Source organism: Tympanuchus pallidicinctus, unplaced genomic scaffold (assembly GCF_026119805.1).
Source record: "Tympanuchus pallidicinctus isolate F22 unplaced genomic scaffold, pur_lepc_1.0 scaffold7, whole genome shotgun sequence".
In the NCBI taxonomy this organism is placed as follows: domain Eukaryota; kingdom Metazoa; phylum Chordata; class Aves; order Galliformes; family Phasianidae; genus Tympanuchus; species Tympanuchus pallidicinctus.
Window position 1 is genome coordinate 16,168,624 of NW_026294791.1, and position 23,713 is coordinate 16,192,336.

The window sequence follows — 23,713 nt, forward strand, 5'->3', positions numbered from 1 at the left end:
ACTTTCCCCGTGTCTCAGAAAGGTGGTCCCCAGGTACAATGGGGTGCCTGTAAGCACGCTTACCATGGGGTAAGGGTCTAGGAGACGAGCAGCTGTTGAACAGGAAGGTTCAGTGACAGGTTCTGTCGGTCCCTTTTCAAGGAGACCATAACAAACTGGAGAAACATAAACTAGCCTCTCAAAAATGAACACATTTCTTTAGAAATTGAAAGGAAATGCTTGATTAGAAGGTGCCATTTTAAAATCAGAAACCTATTTCCATGGAGGATACATTGAATGTCTCGTGGAAGTCTCAAGAGAACTCTGGGGGCAGAGATGATGTTGGAGTTTGTACTGTTCTCTAATTGTAATCTGGTATCCAGTATGTCAGCAGCTCCCTCTGTGACTGCAGATGGTTCTTGTGCTTTGGTAGATGCTGCTGGTAGCTGCGCTGGGAACAAAATCTGGCATAGGCACAAGTCTATGGGGAAGAAAATTCTGTTCTTCTAGAACCAGAGGTCTGAACTGAGGGAGCCCACAAACTTAGGCTGCTTCCTTCATTGCCACCCCAATACTGTTTTTTTGTGGAGTGGTTTTGGGGACTGTACTCCTCAAATAACCACCAATTCAAGATTTATCCAGGTAGCAGCATATAAAGGCAACACTGGCAGTCCTCTCTCACATAGGAATGTGACTCCAGTGCTGGCTGAGCATTTGCCATTCAATTTCAGTAACTCCTTCAAACCAGTAAAAATGCCTGAGACAGGTTTGACTGCCAAACGTTATCGGCTTTGAAGTCTGCTGGCGGGTAAAAGCTGTATGTCGGTGACCTACAAAAACATCAAACAGTGTGTCAGGGAATACTGCTGCAAGAATTGGAAGCCAAAGATCCAAGAGGAAATCTTCAAAGATAATATGAATAGACTGCAAAGGTAGAAGATGTACGGAAAATCAATAAGTGATCAAGGTCAGACAAACAAAAAAATCTGACTAGAACTTGGAAAGGAAATAGAAAGGACAAATTTGCACTTTCTTTATTTTCTCATGTGTACATGTTCTGTGTAAGCAACAGCTATCTTGTCTTCAGGATAAATACATCAGTACATCCAGAATATAAATAAATGCAGTTAATTCTTCAAAAGGAGACCAATAATTGATATCAGTGTCTTTTTCTTCATGTACAAATGTAGCGCACTACAAGTTTTTTAATAATCTGATATACAGCAGTGTTAAAAATATCTGTTATTAAAAGGCATCATCATCATAGATCAGATTCTTCATGTAACTTGCCAGAATCCAAGTGTGGAACCTACAAGTCTTGGTGTAGGAAACTTACTGGGATGTGGATTAATCTCACTAGTAAGTCTCTCTATCACTTCTGGAGCCTTATCTCTCAAGTAAGGAATTTTCAGCAATGAAAGTGTAACGTGAGAAAATAAAATTATGTAGAAGGAACTTTGGAACGGAAGATAACAGGAACATAGGAATGATCAGGCTGGGTAAGATCAAGAATTCAGTAAGACCAATATTTTGCATCTCATAATAATAATGTTAAACTAATGTTTAAGGAAGGTAATAAAGACTGGACAGGAATATCTACCATTTTCCTTGAGCTTCGTGCCATTTGCAGCTAAGAAATGTCTAGAGCCAAGCATTATTTCTGCATATTTAGTAATTGTCATGGAATTCTTCTCCTGTGGATTTTTGCAGCCATCTGCTGAGATCATGTGAACTTCTAGAAACACCAAAATCTTAGCAGGGAGCTTCACAGCTTAAAAAAAAAAAAAAGTGTTTTTTTTTTTTTTTTAGTTATTTTAGGGGCATATAGGTGGGAGAGGAAGGGTATTGTTTTTGTTTTGACACTTGAGGATCACAGCTTTGTACTGAAATTCAGCCTGGGTTTCTGAATCTGGCTCCTGCTGCAAAACCTGATCTGTGAGTGCAAGCTCTGCCAGAACAAGCTGCAGGAATGGGGCCTCCACCATTGCCAATGCACAGTGAGTGAAACCAATCAGTAAGGAGAAGAAATTAACAGCAGTGTATGACCCTGCACATCAAAATGACCAATGGAGGATATTTTCAAAATGCGATATGGGACATTTTGAGTGCTGTGTGTGGCTTAGTATGGTGCTACAGGGCTTTAGTTAAAATTCCATTGGTTTTTTTTTTTGCTTTTGTGAATTTCTGTTTTCAATTTTCAGTGTAGCAGTGTTACCAAATATGGGATAATCTGCTGCTGCTCTGGACATGTGTCACTGTTTCTGATCTGAAGATGGAAACCAGAAATTGATTCTTCCCCTGCCCTGTGGGAAGTACTGATTCCCTGTAGCTTTTGTAGCAGAGACAGAGAAGCTTATAGGCAGGTGTTATGTTAAATCAGAACTTTCCTGGTTTGCACTCATAGAATTTAAAAATAGAAAGATTGAATACAGCAGACAAAGCTGGAAAGGGTTAAGCTGTTCAGATTGTCTGCTTTAGGTGGAACATAAAACTTTTTTTTTTCCTTAAAGAGGAAAATAAACAGTTCACTTATCCCTAGGGTGGTAGCAAGCCCTAACAAGGAAAAGCAGGACACATTCCTTCCTTCCTTTACAACTAGTCACTGAATTGCTCCCAACACATTCCAGATCTGGTAGGATAACTTAATTGTCTTCACCTGCAGGCCAGTGCCTGAATTCCTGACAGTTAATATAACACCTATGGAGTGAGGCACCACAATTTCTTTCTGATGAAAGTTTGTTATGCACCCACTCCCATGGTTGTTAGTATTTTCATAGGTTCATTTGCATCTGAAGACTTGGGAGTTTCTTGGGTGGAACTGTGTCTGAAAGTTTGAGCCTAGTGCTGTCATCAGACGAAATGTCTCACTGGAGACTTAGAACAGATATACGAAAGGAGAATTGTTTATTGTCATAAGTTGTGGTTAGGAGTGAAATTTTTAATTGCTTCCTTTACAGTGAAAGATCTGTACGGAGAAGGGAATGCTGCTGGTTTGCTTTCGCTGGTGGTGAAACAGGAACATTTCTGTAATGATTCCCCATCAGGTGTGCAATGTTTTCCCATAAAGCAGGTGAAATTTTGCGAATTTGTTCAGGCAGGTTAAGACCATAATTGCTGTCCCAGAATATCCTCAACTTGTGCTCTGGATTACAATGCCACTTCTCTGCAGAATGTCAAGAAGGGTCCCACAGTGCAAATCTCAATGAAACGTAGATCAGGAGCACACCAGGAAGATTATGCCTTTTCCCAAGCAAAGAGCTAAATAATTAAACAAGGAAAATAAAACACTTGAGTGTACCAACTCAAAGCAATTTGTTACGTACTTATCCCATTTCTACCATCACTTCTGAAGCATTTTATCAAATGCTTTGAAACACCATCGTGGTAAACAGATGTAAATGTTTCGGGTAAAGACTTAGCAGCTGTTTTCAGTGATATTCCATGCTAGAAAACATTCTGATAGATTTGAGGAGGCATCAGGAAGCTCCTCTATACTGTGCTAGCACAATAATCAGTGTTAGTTCCAGCACAGAGAAGAGGCAGTTCTGTATTTGTAGAAATGAATATAAAGTAAGAGCAGAAGGTCTTTAAGGCTTGAAAATGGTGGTGAAGGTGATTTTGAAAGAAGTAAAAATGTGCAAGATTGTAACTAGGATGATACTCAAAGGAGTGAGAACATTAGCAGTATTTTTACATGTTTACTTACTGATAAATCTTATTGAGTGGAATAATGGTTTAACATTACTTTTGTCAACTTAATGAAATAATTGCATTATTGGGAGACAAGAACAGAGGGAAGTGAGGGAGGGGGAAAAAAGTTCTGAATACAGAAGGGCACCTGTATTATCCTGATATGCCTCCAGGTGTTAATCCCAATTAGACTGAAAGCCTGCATAAATCAGAGCCTTGAGTTCCCATTGATAAACATATTCCCAAAAACTGCACCTAGTTTTCACATATTGTGTACTCTTGTATATTTTGTGTATCAGTAAGTCTGTATTTTGAGCAATGTTTGGAGATATTGCCAGTTCCTGTAGTTAATTTCAATCTGAGACAAGAAGAATGTGTAGGACTCTTGCTGGAGTGAAATTAATGGTACCGTTTTCATCTTAACTCTATAAGGTTAACAAGTGTGATGCCCAACAAAAAAGTCTGTCAGTAGCAGTCACTTTAATTTTATGTTACTTTTAATTCTCTGAATAATTAAATGAACTATTTCAGTTACGTGGGCTTTCTCAGGAATGCTTTGGGGGTATATATAAACAGTTCCAACATACCACAGAAATGCAATAGCAACCTCAGCTGGCCTTTGGTCTCCTAACTACTGAAACTTTAAAGCAAATCGACAGAGACAGAAATTGCTTTAAATACGATGAAAAAAGGAAGGAATGTGCTCTTCAAATGGATGACTGATAAAGGAAAAAATAAGCCACCTCTATTGTGTATGTGAGACTTGAGACTGAAGATGAAATGAACACAGACTGAGAAAATAACTAACGTGACTTTAGGATTGAAATAGTCTGTTACGATTACAGCAAATTCAAAGGTTGCCCTCCGTTAATTGTGTAATACTAGTGCTCATTAGTCCCGTTGATTTACACACTTAGCATTATGGCGCCATCGTGTGGCGCAACTGATAAGTGCAGGACTCCTAGCTGCCATCAACCGGCTCTCACTGCCACCGTGAGCGACCACAGCCAAGTTCAGAGGCTACTTGACAGCAGAGGTTTCACGTCTCTCTGGCTTCCACAGTGACTACCCTAAGTTCCTTATCCATGTGAAGATCTTTCGAAGGGGAGGGAACTTTCTCGACTGTCCTAAAATAGATTTAAATACACTGTTCAACCCATGGTTAGTACAATTAATAGAAATAAGAATAGAGGAATAGGATGTGTTTGAAGGAAAAACTCACATTGAGTGAGCTGCAAATCTGCAGGACGTGGCGATGCAGAAAACTAGAATATGAATATTGCTGCATCAATTCCATGAGAAATACTTCAAATGAGTGTGAAGTCAGGGTGGCACACGACAGGAGAGCAGGTAATACACTATCTTACTGCAAAAAGGAGGGAGAGAACAGAAGTTTTTCATGTCTGATGGGTCCTTGACTGTTGTGTGCAATGAGTGAAGGGAATGTTGCAGTTCAGATGTGTGCAATAAGAGGGAATGATGTATAATCAGGTATAAAAGTAGACAAAAGTGTATTGGACTTGCAATTATGTTTGGGGGAAAAAAAACCCAAGCATTTTCTAGGCAGAGGTGGTGTGACACATTACCTAAGTGATCGCTAATTATGCACACTGTGTGATGCTTAGAAATTTTTAAACCAAGTTTGCAAAGTTGATAATTTTTATAAGGGCTATAAAATAGGCAAGGAACTGGTTAAAAGTGATAAGGCGTTGAACAATTTTTGGGAGGATAAAAGAAAGCTATCAGACTTTAATGTAGTTATTAGTGACCCTGACATGAATGTTATCAGTGTTTTGTTGACCAAAAACTAGAAGGTATCATTAATATGGAGGAGAGATGGGGTAATTACGCACAGGGAAAAACAAGGTTCATCTCAAGAAATGGAGACATCAAAACAGAATGAAACTCGAATTATAATAATAATTATAATTATTATAATTATAAATCTCTAAACTCAGAATAAAACAATATAAACTACAGAAACATGTCTTGAAGAATAGTAACAAAGAAAGTGCTATAAGACAACAGTATTTGGAAGTAGCAGAACAGGCTGATGTAGTTGATGCGTGTAAAATGTGATAAAGTAAATCTTGATGTTTTTACAACCACCTGAAGTATTTTCCAGCAGAAAGAGGAGATTAAGGCTGGTATGAATTCAAAATGGATTGTACAGTAAGCCCATATGCACAAATGACTACTGAGGTGACCAAAGGAAGAAAAAGTCTGAGATTAGATGTGACATCACCATTACACATAAATGGTAAACACCAAGGATGAAGATTTGCTAAAGCGAAAGGGCAATGATGGTGAAAAACAAATAAGTAAAAACTGGCCATTTGTAAATTAGCATCAGAATCTAGATCCTAAGCTAGATGAGTAAATCTCTAGAACAAATATCCACTTGGAACAAAAACTATCTGGAGGGAGACCCAGGACCATACACTGTATGCTTTCATGCCAGTCTCTCTGGAGTGCTACGGAGTTTTCTGGTGGTTTCTCTTAAAGAAATATCGAGTGTTCTGTAAGCTGCCAGCCCAGCTTTACCTGCGGTGGGTCAGGTATTGCCAAAGACTAGTTGGACATGTTAATTTATGAGAGCTTCCAGGAAGATGCTGAGCGATACCTTCAAAGCTAAGAACGCAGCTAAGAAAGATATCTGTGCTGGAATGAATATACAGTGAAGAGTCACAAGTGTAGAGTAATAGTCTGTTTTGATGGCACAGGTTGAATGAGAGTTTTGTGCTATTTCAAAGTTCTTGTTTGCATTAACACTGCCTTGGGAAAGCCAACAAACATAACCTACAAACAAATCAAACGTGAAGAGCTAGATTAGGTTCCCAGCCCAATAATTCACTACCATGTATACAATACAGTTCTTTAGAGTTCTTTTATTAATTAGTATCTGGGAGGAAAACCTGAGCTACTGTGTTTTGGTTGTGTGTTAAAGTATTTATTTCTGTAGGAGGAGACTTTCTAGATTCAAAGTAACCTTCCGAGCATTTGTACCCCCTATCTCACATTTGTCTGACTTTTTTTCTACTATTTCTCTTGCAATTTTTTTGCTGTTATATTTCAGCTTGGTGATGGAATTCTGAGAATGGCAAATTCCAAGAGCACAAGTGGCAATAACCTTAAAATATTAGTGTGAGGCTCCCCATAGGATTGCACTTTGCGTTTAAAAGGAAGATGATGAATCTAGAACACTTGGAGATGAACCTTACAGTTAGATTATTATCAAGAAGTTTGAAAGGTAAGTTAAATTTTATTGAACCACTGAAGTATATATTTTATGTAACCACAATCGAATGAACTTGGTATCCATGCCTTGCCCTCCAATGGGAGGTCCCATTATCCATCTGGAATTTCTAGGAAATAATGGCTATGATTTTAAATTAAAAATGTAGGAACTTCCTTTTTCTTCCTTCCCTTGACTTTTTTCCTTGTTTTAACCCTTCTTGCTCTTCTGAGGTTTTGGTTAATACTTTGTTTCCTTTCTTTATGGAAGGCAGAAGTCACAGTGCACTGCTGCTCATAAAACCTTATTTTATTCACACATTCAATCTTTTCCTCACAAGTTGACTTCCCAGTACCAAATGCACAGGCACTGGATGTGCTATGCTACAAAAGCCTTGCTTCTGTTGTTAACAGAAGCTTCATATTTTCCTTAATGTGAAAGGAAAAAAATGAGACATGTTTCTGAAAGTGAAGGTCCACCAGTAACTGGAACAACTGCTTCAATGTGCAACAGCAACGACAAAGCTGTTGAACACCCACTTGAGAAACAGACATTTCAGTGGTGTCTGAAGTAACCTTTGCAAACTGCCTACAGGGACTGCTCAGTACTTACATGTCCTGATCTAGTGCTTGCTTCAAGCAACTTCATATCATCCTCCTCTTCTCAGAACTGCAGAGCTTTTTGGACTGAAAGGTATTTCAACAGTATAACAGGGAGAACATAACAGCTGCTGATTTATTCAGATCATCACATAAGTCAATCCTGAATTACAATTTCAGATGTTGAAAATCTAATACACTTAAAGATTGACACAGGTGAACTTGAAGGACAAACGTATGGTGCAAAAAATTTTAGGAAAAGAACTAGAAAGATAGAGTTTCTTTTGGCTTAGTTAACATAGACCATCATTAGAGGCCTGGTCCATATCTAGTATTTGCTCACTTTGGATGCCTGTTTGTGCTATTCCCAAGTTAGCAAGAGATCAACTAGGGTGTGAACATTCAGTGCATTAACTAATATGTGATGATAACATGCAAACTTGCCCTTACATGTGGTAAAAACTCTCACTCCAGATAAGAGGGCAAATTGGCAGATGACATCTGATTTGTAGTGATGTAATTTGGATGATGATTTACTTACTAGTTAAACTGTGTATTTTCTATTTATACATTCTGCATTAAGATGAAGTTTGTGGGTTCAGTCTTGCTGAGCTGGAGCAAAGAATTTTGCCCTACCCTATAAACTCTGCCCTAGCTGGCAGGCAGGAGAGGACGAGCTTTCAGCTGTGGCTGAGGGTGTAGCTCTACGTAGGAAGGAACAGAGAATTTTCTCACGTTGGTTAGACACATAACTTTGTGCCTTAAGGCTGAAGAGTAATACGATTTCTTTCTGTTGGAATAGGATAAAACTTCACTATTTATTATTTTGTATAAAGAGGATTAATTTATTTTCTGTACCAATAGAAAAAGTTTGGCTATGTATCTGTGCATATAATATTTATGTACACATGCATATGTGTATTTTTGTCCACAGAAACTTTCGATTTTTTAAACATATAAAGCACCAGCCTATAAAGTATGAGGGTAACAGTCCTGATGGGCAATTACATTCGGGCAGCTTTTTCATTTCTTTCACTGATGAATTCAGTTTCAGATTATAATTTTCTGTGGGCATGAGCTATACTAGAAACCACGTAAGCAGTATCTCCAGCTGCTGAACAAGTTAATGCATGTTTGACTGCAAGCGCTGTCTTGGGCACTAGCAATCTAAATAACTTAATATCTGTTGTTAAATACAGTATCAGTAGCATCACAGAACTATTAGTAGTTCCAATATGTAATATTAACAAATTTGTAATAAAGACATTATTAACATATCTTAGTAGCAATATACTAAATGTTACTAAGTAGTAGTAATAGGAGTAGTGTAACAGTAAGGTCCTTTTACAAAAGAAACAAAAGCTATACCAGCACTCTTTCTGTGTGTCTTTGTGTCAAGTTCTGTATTTCTTTAAAAGTTTGCTGTTTTCTTCACATTCCTCGGGCTCACCTTCTGCCTTCTTCTCTGCTTCTTTATCTCATACTTAACAAAAGCACACTTGTGTCACATTTCTTATTTTTACACCAGATTACACATTTTGATACCTATTCTACTGTTTCTAAGGAATGTTTCTTCCTAACTCTTCCAAACAACTATGAGGTTCACCATGTTAATAATGTTATTTTCCTTTTCCCTGATCTTTTCCATTCCTCTCTTACTATACCATCTTTGCTGAAGTCAATCTTGGATGGTCCTGAAGGTAACTTCCAGTCTTGTTCTTCAAGATTTTATGATCTTTAATAAATAGTGAAGTCTCTCTTGCTTTCCTCAATCAAAATCAAAGATTTACTACTCACCTACTTTCTATACAGTTCAGCTGAATTATTTCCTGTCATTTGACAAGTCATCAGTCATTCATGATTCACACCTTTCTTTGCTGCTTCTTACACTGTTACTAGTGCATTCCTTTTTAAATTTGAGAATGAATTCAAACACAAAGAAAGCAACTAGATCTCATCTATACACTGATTACAGTTCTACACCAGCACCTCAGTTATGACAACTACTGAAGGTCAGAGTGAGCTGCAGAGCACAAGAAAGCCCCTGTCTTTTCCACTGGTCTTTTTTAAAAATTATTTTTATTTTTTCCCCTGTTTTTTTCCTGCTTTTTTTTTCTTGATTTTTCTTGTTTCCCACTCCCCCCAAAATGTTGCTAATTCAAATAGTTGGATTCTGCATGTGTAGAGTAATGCTGAATAAATCTGCCACAGAGGTGGTCTAAAACTGCACAAGAGCCCTGAATTGATGCTACAGCAGGATGCAGCATTTAATTACATCACTTCATACATTTTACCACTCTACTGCTGTCTCATTCAGTGAATAGGCAGTTATTTAGAGTTCATTTGAAAAATTCACTTCTAATTGCTATTTAGCTCTAGCCTTAAATGAATGCCATTCAAATACTATGTTACATTTTAAAATGTATTATTATTGTATTATTTAATGTAATGTTACATTAAGAAATGTAAAAAATGCTAATTATTAAAAAAAACCCTGTTTTTTAAGCAAGCTCTGCTTACATTGCAACTACTTAGCAGCACAAAACACTTCTGCAAATGCATCTCTAATACACATTTCTCTTAAAAAAGGGAAAATGCATTTAATGGCCAACTTTGTGTGTGTATCCTGGTGCAGCATCCTGAAGTGATTCCATTTAGCTGCCTTATCTGCAGAACTATCATTTTTGCTTCCCATTGTCACCTACTCATATGTTGTCTCCTAAAATATTTTGTAATATATGACAGAGCAGTCCTGTAAGCAACAGCCTCCTTACCTAGACAGTCCTGATCTACTGACTAGTACAGCTTCATGCAAGAGCTGCACGTGAACTTCCTGTCAAGTGTCCTACTACATCTCTACCAGAAACTGCTAGCTCAGGTGCCACAGATTCCTTGTCCAGGTAGTAAGATGTGAGATGGAACTAAATGTAAGTACCTTCTTTCAACCTTTCTCCTTTCCAGTCAATTAACTCAAAATCCCTCCTTTCTGTTTACCACTTCAGCTCAGTGTCATCCTACTATTTCATAACACACACCTAGTCTGATCTTCTTGCCCAACCATTTGATTCCCTCCCAATACCAGAATCATTGTTCAGCCCCTCTAATCTCCTTGCTCAACTAGTCTCCAAACCTTTCTTCCACTGGCTTCCCAATCAGGGTGTCTCAGCCTTCCTCTCTACTTACTCTAGTGCTAAGACACCTCAATTTATATAGCCTTTTTTCACTGATTTCTTCTCAAGCAATTTGTTTCTCTTCTGGTCTCAGTATTGTCTCATCTTAATATGTTCCTTTCATCCCTTATCTGGTTTTATTCTCCAGTCATTCAGATCAATAGGATTATTCTTAAAGCCAACAACTGTTACCTATGCTCAGTTCCTGTGCCCAGCTGTGTTTTGGTGTGGCACAACCATTACAGGAAAAGCCTTTGAGCTTGTGTAGTACCTGATTAACAGATAACTGACTACTCAGTCCACAGGCAGGAAGAGTGCAGAGACTGAAAAATGTCATCTGTAAGGAAATCTGTTGTGAATGATTACTTTATAGGTTGATATACTTAGCAGGAGCTGAGAGAGATCCAAGCCTATTTCATGATGGTCTCTCCAGCCCTGCAGGCAGCTCCTGGCCAAGAACTGTCAGAAAAGGCACAGAAATCTGTTTTTCAAAAGTCAATAATTTGGCAGTGTTAAGCAAAAAAGTGAAGAGTTTATTCAATCATACTATGAGGATGTTGTGTATGGATTGTTAGTGTATAAGCCATTAGGCTCATAGACTGTCCAGTGTCTCTAAAATAGCTAATTAGAAGTGTTGCTATAAAAATTGCCAGCTTGTGAAACAATGGGTGGAGACAGGAATTCAACTCCAGAAACCCACTTCAGTTACCACATTGTTCCTCCATTATCTGTCTTGTTTCAGCAAGGTGAGTGTGTAGCAAAACTGTAATTGAGCAGTGACAAATGCTCAACAATAAAAAAAGTTAAGAAAAATTCTCCAAAAAGTATTGCATATGGAGGAGAAAATCTAATTATCCAAAAAAAATCTGACCCAGAAAACAATGATTAAAAAATGCAGTATTGATCAAAATGGAAGTTCAGTGTAGGTGACAGCAGTTTTCAGAAATATGACAAGGAGAAGAGTTTGGCAGAGTGTAAAGATTGGACTCATTATTAATTTCTTGTAATTAAGGAAATAGAACTACACACAATGTATTAAAATCTTTCTTGTATTACATTACTGTCCTATCTACATTATCGATGTTAGAAACAAACTATAACAATTCAGGTTTCATTTAAGAACTTTTCCACTTTTTGATGGAAAAAAGAAACTTTTTTTTCTTGCAAACATTATTCTAAGTACAATAGAAAACTGAAATGGATTCTTTCTGGCCTTCTATCTTCTTTATCTAACAAAACATAAAATAATACAATATTTGAGATAAGTTAGAAATAAATGTTGAGCAGTGATGTAACATAGCCTTTGCATCTCCAGAAGCTGTACAGGTCAAACTAAGTTCTGATTCACTTCTGGAAGAAAATAAACATGCTGAACAGGAACCATTTTTACACCTACTTCACTCATTCCAAAGAAGATGGGCAAATGAAGCACTGGCACTTAATAAAAGCAGAGAACTGCATTTTGGAGGAAAAACCTAACTCTACATTTATTTCACACAGGCTGCCAAGGATAGTGATTCATGATAGAAATATCAGCATTCTAAACATCACTGTGAACAGCACAGTGAAGACATTTTTCCATTACAATCTCACCATGTTATTCACAAATTTAACTTTCTGTCCAGAATGACTACCTTCCCAATCTTAAATTCCTGGGGCCCTGCAGGAGGTGGGTAGGGAAAGGGCAAGAATGGTAAAGAACAAAGAAATGGAACCCCTTCCTCTCCCTGTTCAGCAGATGAAATAAAGTTTACATCCATTTCAATGCAGAGGCCCCACTCTGCAGACTAAACTCATGGCGTAATTGGCATAATATTTCAGGGAGGTGGAGGTGTGCTTTTTTTTTGAGTGGCAGCATATCCACATTACTTCACCCCCACTGATGTTTCAAGTCATGTGAAGTGACGAAATGTGAAATGGTTCCATCTGGTTGGTATTAGTTATATTGACCAAGTTGGCTTTGGAATAATCCATATCTTTATTCATCACACGTATACACACTGATAAAAATGAGACCTAGCTCAGCTTCAGATGAATACTTTCCTTCTGTTAAAAATCATGCAAGAAACTAATACTCTGGCACAACAGAACTGGCAAAATCTTATCATTTAACACTGATGCCTGCATTAGTAGAGTATTCATTGATCCCCCACAAACTATTTCAAATTCTAAAACTATAAACTGAAAGAGGCTGGATAAACACAAGAGAACGCAGATTTGACAGAACACACCGTATCGGTCTCTGGAACTGACCTTGCTCTACTAGCTAGTACAAGTGAGTTTTCAAATATCACAGTAACATCAAACAAGTGAACAATCTTGCTGAATTTATATGAACTGACATGTCAGGCAAGTGCAAGTCTACAGAATGGACACCAGCACCATAGAAACTACTTTCAAACTTAAATTGTACCTTACAGCTTACATCAACTTACATAAATTAATTTCATTCCTCTGCTACCTGTCACAACACTTGTAAATTGCTCTCCCTGCTATTAATGTTACTGAGCCTACAATAAACAACATGGTTTTCATTTAATTATTAGATATGTTGTTCTCAGAAACCAGCTGGTTGCCAAGTATGCCAAGTGCCAACAGCAAATAATACAGGTTCTTCCTGTTCTAAGAAAAAAGAAATCAGAGCATCTTCTCATTTGTTAACCCAGACTCCATTTAAAATAGCTGTATTCACATGGTTACCAGTTGGACGAAATACTCCATACAAGTTTCTAGCACTCCCATCTTAAATCTATTCCCTAAAACTCAACAGGTTAAAATCAATATTGAGCCAGGATATGATTTGAGAATCTAAACCATTTAGCAATTTTATCACTGCTTTTTATTAAACAGACATTTAATTTAATGTGAAATTGAAGCATAACATATTTTGCCCAAGCAAGTATTTCAGGAGTTGCACTGCAAAAATTGTCAGGGAGTGGATCCAGATTAAAAATTAAAACCTTCCAATTTTTACCTGTCCTCCAATGTTACTTCTCTAAATTATTTCATAATCTGGTTTCATAAACCAGTATAACTGAAAATATGGCACCCTGTATGGAAAGCAGCAGCTGGGCTGAGAAGTGCTTAGGTGAGTACTTCTGCTTAACTCTTCAGACAACAGACCATAGTAAATGGTAAATATGGTAATGGTAATGTAATGGTAAAAATTTAAATAGTAAATATGCTTTTTCTATTCCTAGACATTTCAGTCTTCCATAGTACAGTCTCAAGTTTAAATGGCTTTCTCTCTGAATGTTTTTACATAGATAATGAGAAGTTTGAACCATACCATTAACCATATCAAAAGCACAGGTCTCAATTTGATATTGCTTCTTCAGGGAGGCTATGCATGCCATTATTAATACAGATGACACTCTTGGTAGTTTGCTTTGTTTTCTTCTAAGCTCTGCCTTTTACATTTGAGATACTTCTGAACTAATGTTGTCATTATCTGCTGCCTTGGAAAACTCTTCCAATTGACTTGTACCAAGAATACTGAGAACACAAAGTGACCACAACATATAGAGTACTGAAATACAGCAGATCTCAAATTGCAGAACAAAGAAGGAACTTCTGTCACAAAAGCATCTGATCAGTGTGGATGATTTTACCACAGATATGCTCCCCCATGAGTGCTGTTGGAAACTGATTAAATAACGGATCAATAAAAACCTCATGTTTCAGACTAAGTTCTACTGCAAAGTTTTTTTGATAAAAAACAACATTGAAAAATGAAGACAGTAAATTGAACTGTGAGAGAACTCAATGCATGAGACAAGTTTCCTAGAAGATGGCAGGCATTTGTGAAATTATTTAAAACAAGGTAGAAGATGAATGAAATACAGGATGTGGTACTGGGTAAACTCAAAAAGCGGGGTAAGGACAGAAGATAAATGTAGCAGAGCACAAGCCATGCAAACAACAAAGGTCAGCGTGGCCTAAATAGATGGACGTTGTGTGTACACAGTGTTGGGCTATATTTGAAAGATGGTGCAGTGGAAGGGTACAACCAACCTAAGTTTATGGAGGGAAAAGGATCTGTAAAAAGTCTCAATACTACAGTGCTCTTGATCCCAGCACAGAGATGAAAAGTGGCAGAGGAGAAAAATGTACCTCAAAGAAAATTTCTAGACTTTCATTTTCATAATGATTTGAATATATGACATTTTATTTGAGAATATTACTGATTTTTAGCTTTTTGGATTTACCTACTGTCAAAATATCTGAAACTTCAAAAACAAACAAGTAAATAAAAAACCCAACAAACACCCACCAAGACTGGGCCCTCAACTCTGGGCAATGCAGAGAGCAAAATTTTGATACACAGTAAATTTCATAATGTTTTGCGACTCTGACGTGTATTTTCCAGAGGATCAGAATACACATGGGTTAGTTTACATCCATGTACCGATGCTTTAAAGCACAGAGATTACCAAACCATCCGAGACACACAAGTCAGTGCCAGAGCACTAGATCGCACAGCCCTTTCTCCAGCGCTCTAGAACATGCGAACAACTTGTTCTGAGACCCCAGCGTCGGCACCAAGAGACAAACTTGCCCCAGGTGCGACGACAGTGATGCCGGCCCGGGTGCTTGCGCTGGGACAGGAAAAGCACCTACGAGTAGAACAGGTTCCGCGGGGGCGGGCCGTGCGGCTCTGCCCCGGCAGGGGAGGCTTTTCTATACTCACACTGGCAACATGTTCCTCTCTGTTGAAAGTTAAGCTTGGCAGCTCCTCTCAGGGCCCTAAAAGAAAGACAGTATGGCAAAACTGACATGAAAGTCTTCCTGGAAGGGTTATTTCGCGCTGCCTTTACCCGTGTACGACAGTGGGAACTCACACGGGCGTACAGCTGCGCAACGAGCCGCAGGAGCCGCCAGGCCAAGGTGCCAGAGGGAGAAGACGGGAGCCGGGCACGCCGCACCCTCGCGGCCCCTCAGAGGCGCTCTCCCGTCAGCCCACCCGTCCCCTTTCGTCCGCTGCTCGCGGGACGGGGCGGAGGCTACCGCTGCGGGGACACGGGAGAGAGCGCCGCCCGCCGCCCTGCAGCGCTGCCCGTTGCACGAGCTGCCGCCCCTCCGCTCCCGAGGCGAGCCCCAGCGCGGCGCCGACAGCGCGCCCCGGCAGACGGACGGCCCCCCCCACCGGCCGGCGGAGGCGAGGCCGGGCGCGCCACGCCCCTCATCCCGGCATTCCCTGCGCCCGCTCGCCACGGCTCGGCTCGGCTGCGGCTCTGCGGCTGCACTCGCGCCATGGCTGCCTACAGCAAATATCTCACCGTGCGCCATTCCGCCATTGTCGGCGGCACGGCCGCCGCCTGTGCGCTGCTCTGCCTGCTCAACAAGCGGCGGGCCGCGGCCCAGCACGGGTGAGCCGGGCGGGGCGCGGCGCGGCGCGAAGGGCCGGGGGCGAGCGGCGGTGGTGCGCGGGGCCGGGCGGGACGAGCGGGGCCCAGAGGCCGGGCCCGGGGCTCTCCCTGCCGTGGGGCTCGCTGCCTCCGACCCTCGGGACCGCGTCCTGGGGAGGGGGCGGCATCCGCTGCCCCTGCCTGTGGAGCCGCGGCATGCCCCGGCTCCGCTGCTCAAATTGTATTCGCTTTCTTAGCTTTCCCATCTGCGAGCTCGCGCTGAGAAAAGTTAAATGTTTCGGTTTGTCCTGTTTGTAGGGGTAATAACGGGCGCGGGTTATTCTGGTGCCCGCCGACAGCTGTAGCAGAGATAGCGCCTGCTTGGGTTACCTGTGAGGGCGGCCCACCTGTGTGTGTGTGCTGGGACGGGAGTCTGCTGACCCCTGAGGAGCACTCGGGTACCAGGACGTGAGATGGGTGGAGAAGGTGCTCCATGCTCAGCCCTTGCGTGGTGCTGGCAGATCTGTGGATCTCAGTTGCCGGCCGTGTGCTGAAGACCTGGCTGTACAGTTAGATATCGTGTAATTTGCTCGTCCTGGTGCTAAACACAGATGGTGAAATGGACTTGCTCAATAGACTTAAGCAATTGCATACCTGTAGTTAAGCAATGACCTAGTGTTATTTTACCTAATTCCTTTCATGCAGGTGATATCTTCACAAGTTTCTGAAGTTAGGTAACTTTGTCATATAACATACATAAAACGTGAGCAACACAGGGCTTCTTGGAATTTGTTATGTTATGTTGTTTGCATGGGAGTGGAAACAAGATCCTGAACTGTTGATGATGGTTTGTTCTTCTGTCCGATTCATTGGGAAGGGTGATATTTTCCAGTTATCTCTGCTGAATTTAGTCAAACACCTTCTGTAAAAAGGTGAAAAGCTGTATAGATGAGCTTGAAAGTGGTAAGTTGAGAGGATTACTACAAGACTTTCCTACTTAGTGTATTGTAATGCTGTCTATAAGAAAGACTGGGCCAGGCAGACATTCTAGGAGAATCTAAGTTTGTCCTTCAGACTGAACGTGCTTTTGAAGTGAACCTTTTAATTGTCCACACTTTCCTTGCTTTCTCTTTGTTGAGGAGTTCTGGGTTATGTTTTGTTTAGAGCATGCCTTTAGCTGTAGATTGAGGTCCAATGTAGTTTTGAAGTACACTTAATATACTCCTGAAATACATATAATGTGGGTCCTGGGTTGTCCCTGAACTGTGTTGCAGGTTTCTTGATGTTGATCTGCTGGACTCAACAAGAACAGTGCCTTGAGAGTGAGAGTTGAGAGTGAATGTAATGAAACTGAATTCTAGCTTAAATGTTGAAAATTGTATTTGGATTGTATTCCTCCTGTAGGAATCATGATTTTGCTACATACAGTGTTAAAAATCTGAGTTATTTGTATGTATTAGGTGACCACGCACTATTATGTTATTGTCTGCTGTAAAGCGGAGATGATTCACACATCTAGCAGTTGAATGGAGTTGAGGTGGTCTGACCTAATATGACCTATACCTTTTTCCTCTATCTGTACTACAGTTATCCTCCTACCTCTTTGTTACTGCTGTAATCTGCCTCTCATACTGTTTTGCTTTCTCAAATCTATCTAGAAATGCAGTTTCTAAAATAAGTACCATGTTGCTAGCTAGTTTGTACCTATGCAACTACTGCTTTAGGCTTTTGAGGTGCTTTGTTGCATAGCTCTTAATACTGCTGTTATGCTGGGGCTGTGAATTCCAAACTCTACATCCACCATTCAGTTGTTTCATAGCCAGCTATGCTGTCCTTTTTTTGGGGGTGTTATTTGCTCATCGATCCTCCTTCTTTTCTCCACATTTTCCTTGTGAGGCAAACCTTGCCAGGAGCATTATAAAATGCTGCCTATCAAGAAAAGGCAGTAAGCAAGTTACACTGCCTACACCACAAAAGCAACCACATATTACTGTTGCCTCATCCTCTTTTAGTCTTGTTAGTTTAAGTGTCTTTCATTTCCTAATGCTTTGTTGCTAATGTAAATTATAGCATACTTTTGGAAAGGACTGTCACTGTGCCAAATTTTTATATTCCATCATACTTGTGCTGGTATACAATACAGACATACAATACTGACAATACAAATAAATCTGCGTGGAATAATAGTTAAAAATTTCTAAGGCCTGGCATGCCATCTAATTTTTGTGTCCACTTTGGAAAGATGGAAAAAAGTGGCTGTCCTGAATTTTACTTTTCTGTAAGGAGAAGAATTTTTTTGTCAATCTAGATAATCTAGATTGTGGCATATTTGCAGCTTGAGGCTAACTGAAGTGTGTCAGTAATGGCAAACTGTAGTGTTATGTATGTGAATGCCTTTGTTTACCTTAGTATGTAATGTGTGAAAATGTTGTCTTGTGTGTGTCACGTGAATTTCAGCTTCTTGAATTCTGGAAGGTGAAATTGTATGATGTATATCAATATTGTGGACTTGAATGGAGACTAGCATTTTGCTGTGGAAGTGCAAAATGCATAGGCAGAACTTACTGTCAGTGTATTTCCTTACACGTATTTTGATCTCATGCTGATATACTATTATATCATGTTTCCCTGATATAAATGTCTTTTTTTAAATGTCTACTGGAATGCTGTGGTGGTTCTATATTACTGCTGGCCAAAATTGAGAAGTAAAACAAGATAAAATGCAAATTCAAAAAAGCAACACAAGTGACTGCCAAACATAGCAAGTCAAGTGTTTGTTTGTTGAATCTGTAACACCACAAAACAGACTGGCCTTACACAGACTTCTGAGACTGTGTGTGTTACTTTTGATAGGGAATAGTCAGCTATAGAAACTACTGTAGGAGGAAGAGACAACTCTCATTTCTGCTGTCAGGCAATAGGTTCGAAGTCCAGTACAACTCATATCAAGTAGTGAGGTATGAATAATTAAGCTGGATGTTACACTAGCCTACCTTAGTAGGTCAAAGATCATGTAATTAGTGTTAGTTGGCTTAGTCACAGCTGTTCTTCTGTAGGACCTATTACATTGCTCATCAGTTTTGCAGAGCTGAGAGGCTGTATCTCTTGCAGTTGACAATAAATTTTAACTACTAATTTCTAAAATCCCCCAAAATAGCCCAGTACATAACTGCTGGCTTGTAGTAAGAAGCTCAGTGGTATTCCACATTGCTTTCTGTGCTTTAGTCAAGGCAGTAAAAATGCCCTGTTTTTCCATTTGTGTTGCTCTTCTCAAAATCAAGTCTGTTTCCTTGGAAAACATTTCATTACTTGGGAGGAAGGAAGTTGTTACATGTAAATGCAATAATGACCTGAGCTGTGGTGTTTGGAGTGCTTTTATAGTGGAAAAAAATATTGTCCTGTTTGGGAAACTACATAATTCTGTGTATGTAGTACAGGAGAAACCAATCATGACTTTAATTTGTCAGGAGCAATTGTTACAAGTATAAAGGATTTCAGCGCTGATGGGTTTTTTGACCACTGAAAAACTCGCTTCCATTTAGGGAAATTACTCACAAAAATCTGCATTAAAGACCAGTGATTCTATTCCCTCCATTCCCTCTAATGAGTGTTGGAGAAAAATTTCAAGAACAGAAGAAAGAAGGAAGACCAACGGAAGTCCAATCAAGTAGTCTTTGTACTTTGTCCTCTCTCTGCTGAAATGACAGCAAAAAGTTTAATGCCCAAGACCTTGGGCAAATGTCAGTGAGCAAGATCTGAAAAGGCTGGTTTTTGGAGCTGGTGTTTTCTTTTCAGTAATAAACAGTACTGAAATAGGACTACTCAAACAATCTGTAGCATTTTCCTAACTGATGCTGTGTTCTGGTGCATTATGAGTACTGTTTAGCTGTATGCAAACACAAATATTTCCTTTTAGTATCTGCTGTTACTATGGGATAGCAATTTGTTGCTAGGAATTACTATTTTAATTGAATGCAGATGGCTTCAGATTTACTGAGAATGCATGAATGTAGTTTGTAATTTATATTTTTTGTGACATTAAAGAAACCAACCCAACCAGGGACTGAAACAGCTGTAGCAGTTTGGTTCATGTAAACTTTTTTCTTCTTCAAACACAGACTGTAAGCTCATATTGGATACTGTCAGTCAAAAAAAATGGTAGATAATGAAATAGGGTTATACACAGTATAGGACTGACTGAAAAAGGAAGGAAAAAGGAAAACCTATGCTGTATAATGCTTAAAGTAAGATGAAGTTATTTTTCATTTGCAGAAGTCTAACCCCACGTCTTATGAGCTTTGTCTTACATGTTAGACATCACTGCTTAGAACAAGAAACTTAAGATTTGGTTGCTTTAGAAATAAAACCTTAGTGGGTGGTACGTAAGTGAGCTGGTTGTTTGTGACTCTCTCACTCTAGTGGAAATTGTTCCTTAGTCTCTTTGTAGTTGGAAGCGAAGTACTTGCACAGATGGAGAGCGTATTTGGATTATTTTCAAAAAGTATTGAACACATACAGGTTTCTGCTGGAGAAGGGACCTGAAAGGAGTTTGGAGCTGCGAGATTAGGGAATGAGAATAAGCTGAATATAGTAGGAACTTTTAGTATATGGAAAGTGACAAGATGTTTAGAATCTGCTCCTAGATGCACTTGCCTTCCCCTATCACCCAGTACATCCATTAAAATCCAAGTGGATGCTGGTGTATAGAAACTTAATTTTGTATACATTAAACCTTTGAAATCCAAGTGATTTCTCCCCCTTCTTTGAAGAAAAAAAATATGCTTAAAGGAAGAAAAATAATTGCCTGGAGCTTCAGAGATTGGATTGGTCCAAAGTGAGGAGTTGTTGATGCAATGAATGTCAAGCAGGCTTTTACACAGGTCAGCTTAGGTGATGTGTGACTTCTGCACTTTGCTGTCACTGGGCTTTTCAGCCTTCTTCCTCTCAGGGAGTGGAAGTTGGTGTGTGTCAGGACTGCCCTTGAACTTGACAGTGATTCATGTAAGTAAACTGGAACTGATAAAAACTTGTTCAAACATTACGAAATCTAATACAGAAGTTAAAACCTAGTGAGTGACACCTGTAACTTAAAACAAGTCTTGCTTTTTGTTATTCAGTGTTTTTTGCACTTAAGATATTATTCTCTTTCTTATTCCTTCTTTCTTTAGGCTCTGAAGATGTGTGTGTGAGGTCCATGCTTGGTACTTTGCGCATGCTTGGTACTTTGTTCCAGTGTGGAGATGCCAAGACTGACTAAAAAGGTTGAAACTGCATTGCAGCAGATGGCTAGATTGCTTCCATGTATGTGGAAGCTTTAAAGAGAACCTGTGCTGCACAATGGAGAGGCTAAAGAAAGTATCAAGAAAGGTTAGGCAGCAACAACGTGGTGCTCTGAACCAGAACTTAAATGTGACTGATCAGTCCATTGCTTGCCACTTCTGTGTTAACATGAAAAACAAAACAATTCACCAAAACATGCAGATAGGATTACTAGAAGATGTATCTAAAATCTGACCTTGTAGGGAGAAAAAAAAAAAGCCTCCCTGAGGCTCAGAAAAGCTGTCTTCAGCTGGAGGGCAAGGAGACAGGAGGAGCTGGGTGACTCAGGCCTTCTCCTCGAGTTCAGACTGCATTTGTTTTGGGCCTGGGTAGTTAACTTGTGACTTCTCTTTTATTAAGTTGCTGAAAATGGCTGTTCTCTAAGCCAGGATCTAGTGCATGAGTGTGTGACAGTGTGAAGCAGGGTTTTTTTCATGTTGCAGGAAGGAGAACAGAATCTTTTTCCTCTGGTGTAGCTGAGGGAGAGTGACAGCCTCATCTTAGGCCAGATCGCAAGCTTATGGAAAAACAACAGCTTTAGCCTTTTTCCTTTGTCTTACTCTGTTACTGAGGTGCAGGCTTATACTGGAACTGAGATTTTCCTCTAAAACAGTACTGCTTTGTTGCCTTCTGAAGTGCTTCTAGAAACTTTCTGAGGGTTAGTGGCACAGCAGTCAGAGCTCAGCTTCCAGTCCCTAGCTGCCTGTGACCTTTCAATCCCTTTCTGGGTCACCTGAATGCCTTCTCTCACGTTATTTTTGGTTGTGCTGCAACTAGTTGCCGATGTTGAGCCAAGAAAATTGTTCCCTTCATTTCTGTGTGCTCTGAGGGTGCACTGTATAAATGTGCATCCTTTTGGATTGTGCCTGCTGCCCTTGACCCAAAGTAACTGTGCTGTTGCTCTCTTGCTCTGCACTGGGTATGCAGTGTGGAGCTGTCTGTCAGTGATTACACTGGGAGGTACACGCTGTGTTTCTCAATACAGCTGTTAGTCCCTCCCACCATAAGTCTCTGCAATTGTACTCCATCTTTAGTTGTTTGAATTGCATTGTCTTTGCTGTGTCAGAGTGTGACTGAAAATGGACTGAAAATTGCACCTGTATTCATGCAAGGGCTGCAAAAAACACACACAAAGATTACTCAGAGGTAGCAACTGTTTGAAAAGTTCAGTTTCTCTCTATAACAGAACTTCTTCCTTTGTGCTGGGTTTAGCAGAAGCCAGATATCCTATAGAAAGCAGGTAGCACGACCTGAACTTTGTAGCTTGTTTGTAGTTAGTCACAATATACTGTTTTCAATCTCTGATTTCCACTTTGACTGTCATTAAACTGCAAGACTTACTTATCTCTGTCTTTATCTCTGCAATTTCATGTGGTTACAATCAACTCAGTGTAGATTGCTTCCATGGAACTAATGAACTTTAGCCTAGAAGGAGACTGATATTTCAAGAAACTGTAATTCTTTAACTTTCCTGTTTGCTAACAAATAGCACAGAACTACATTTGCCAAGTAGTTCCCTTTATGTAACCAGACTTGATGGTCTCTGGAAAGCTTTTTGCAGTGCTTCTGAAATCGCTTTCTTCTGCAGTAATACTGAGAATGATCCTTTGAGCAACCACCATTGTTGCATGTTTCTTTAAAGAAAATAGTTTTGCTGATAAGGGAATGCAGAGGCAAATCCAGCGCTGCTTCCTTTCAGCTGTCTGAAAATGGCTCTTGCTTCTGTAGTTCTCATTACCCTAGCCACGTCAGCCTCTGTGTGGACACTATCTAACTAGGTTTCAGTGTCACTCTGTGGTGAAGTGAGAGCAACTGGGCTAAAGGCTGAAAGTAGAGCTTTCCTGCAGTTAGATAGTGGCTGCCTGAGTGATAGTAACACTGAATGGTTGTGAGACAGAGTGCACTAACTTGAGTTGTATCCATATCTTTTTCTTCCACATCACCAAATCAACCTTCATAGTTCTGGAGCTTCAAAGCCCACTGATGACAGGTGTACTAACTTGAATGAAGTGCCTTGTAGTGCAAACTGGAGAGTGGGGTGTGTGGGTTAAGTAATCTCTCAAATGAACACCGCAGTAAAAACCAGCCTGTTTCTGTTCCCAGACTAAAGCATGCCCCCATACCAGGAAAAGTGCAATAGAGGAACTGGGCAGCATGTAGCAGTCACCCTTCCAGCACTAAGGGCTGTGCTGCTCCAGCATTAGGTAAAGTCTGAAGTAACGGGGAGCTGAATTGGCTCATATGTTGGAGTTTTCTGCTGCAACCAGATAGTCTTGCTGACTAACTGAGGATGTTATTCAGTCTTTACACTCAGTGAGAATGCAACCACAATTCTCACACAAACCTCTACAATAGGATAATGGAGTTTGGAGT

General features: G+C 39.9%; 2 protein-coding genes across 7 annotated transcripts in view; one reads left to right on the forward strand and one right to left on the reverse strand.

Moving 5' to 3' along the window:
* On the reverse strand, positions 1–15,962 carry LOC128072543 (translation initiation factor IF-2-like). 5 transcript variants are annotated; one of them, XM_052666437.1, is made up of 3 exons: positions 15,515–15,962; positions 15,364–15,419; positions 1–809 (listed from the first exon to the last, which is right to left on the reverse strand). In XM_052666437.1, the coding sequence occupies exons 1-2, from the start codon at positions 15,960–15,962 to the stop codon at positions 15,412–15,414; spliced, it is 456 nt and encodes a 151-aa protein (XP_052522397.1). In that variant the 3' UTR covers positions 1–809; positions 15,364–15,411. The 5 variants fall into 5 exon arrangements, with proteins under 5 accessions (XP_052522397.1, XP_052522398.1, XP_052522395.1 ...); XM_052666438.1 differs by lacking the exon at positions 1–809 and adding an exon at positions 818–1,750; XM_052666435.1 differs by lacking the exon at positions 1–809 and adding an exon at positions 2,867–3,237.
* Positions 15,925–23,713, forward strand: part of ABCD3 (ATP binding cassette subfamily D member 3) — a 26,791-nt gene continuing 19,002 nt past the window's right edge. Inside the window, exon 1 of one of the 2 annotated variants that reach the window (XM_052666417.1) lies at positions 15,925–16,042. In XM_052666417.1, coding sequence (XP_052522377.1) covers positions 15,927–16,042 — 116 coding nt within the window. In that variant the 5' untranslated portion in view covers positions 15,925–15,926. Of the gene's footprint in view, positions 16,043–21,003; positions 21,023–23,713 lie in introns of those variants that run through there. The other variant, XM_052666418.1, reaches the window with a different exon arrangement.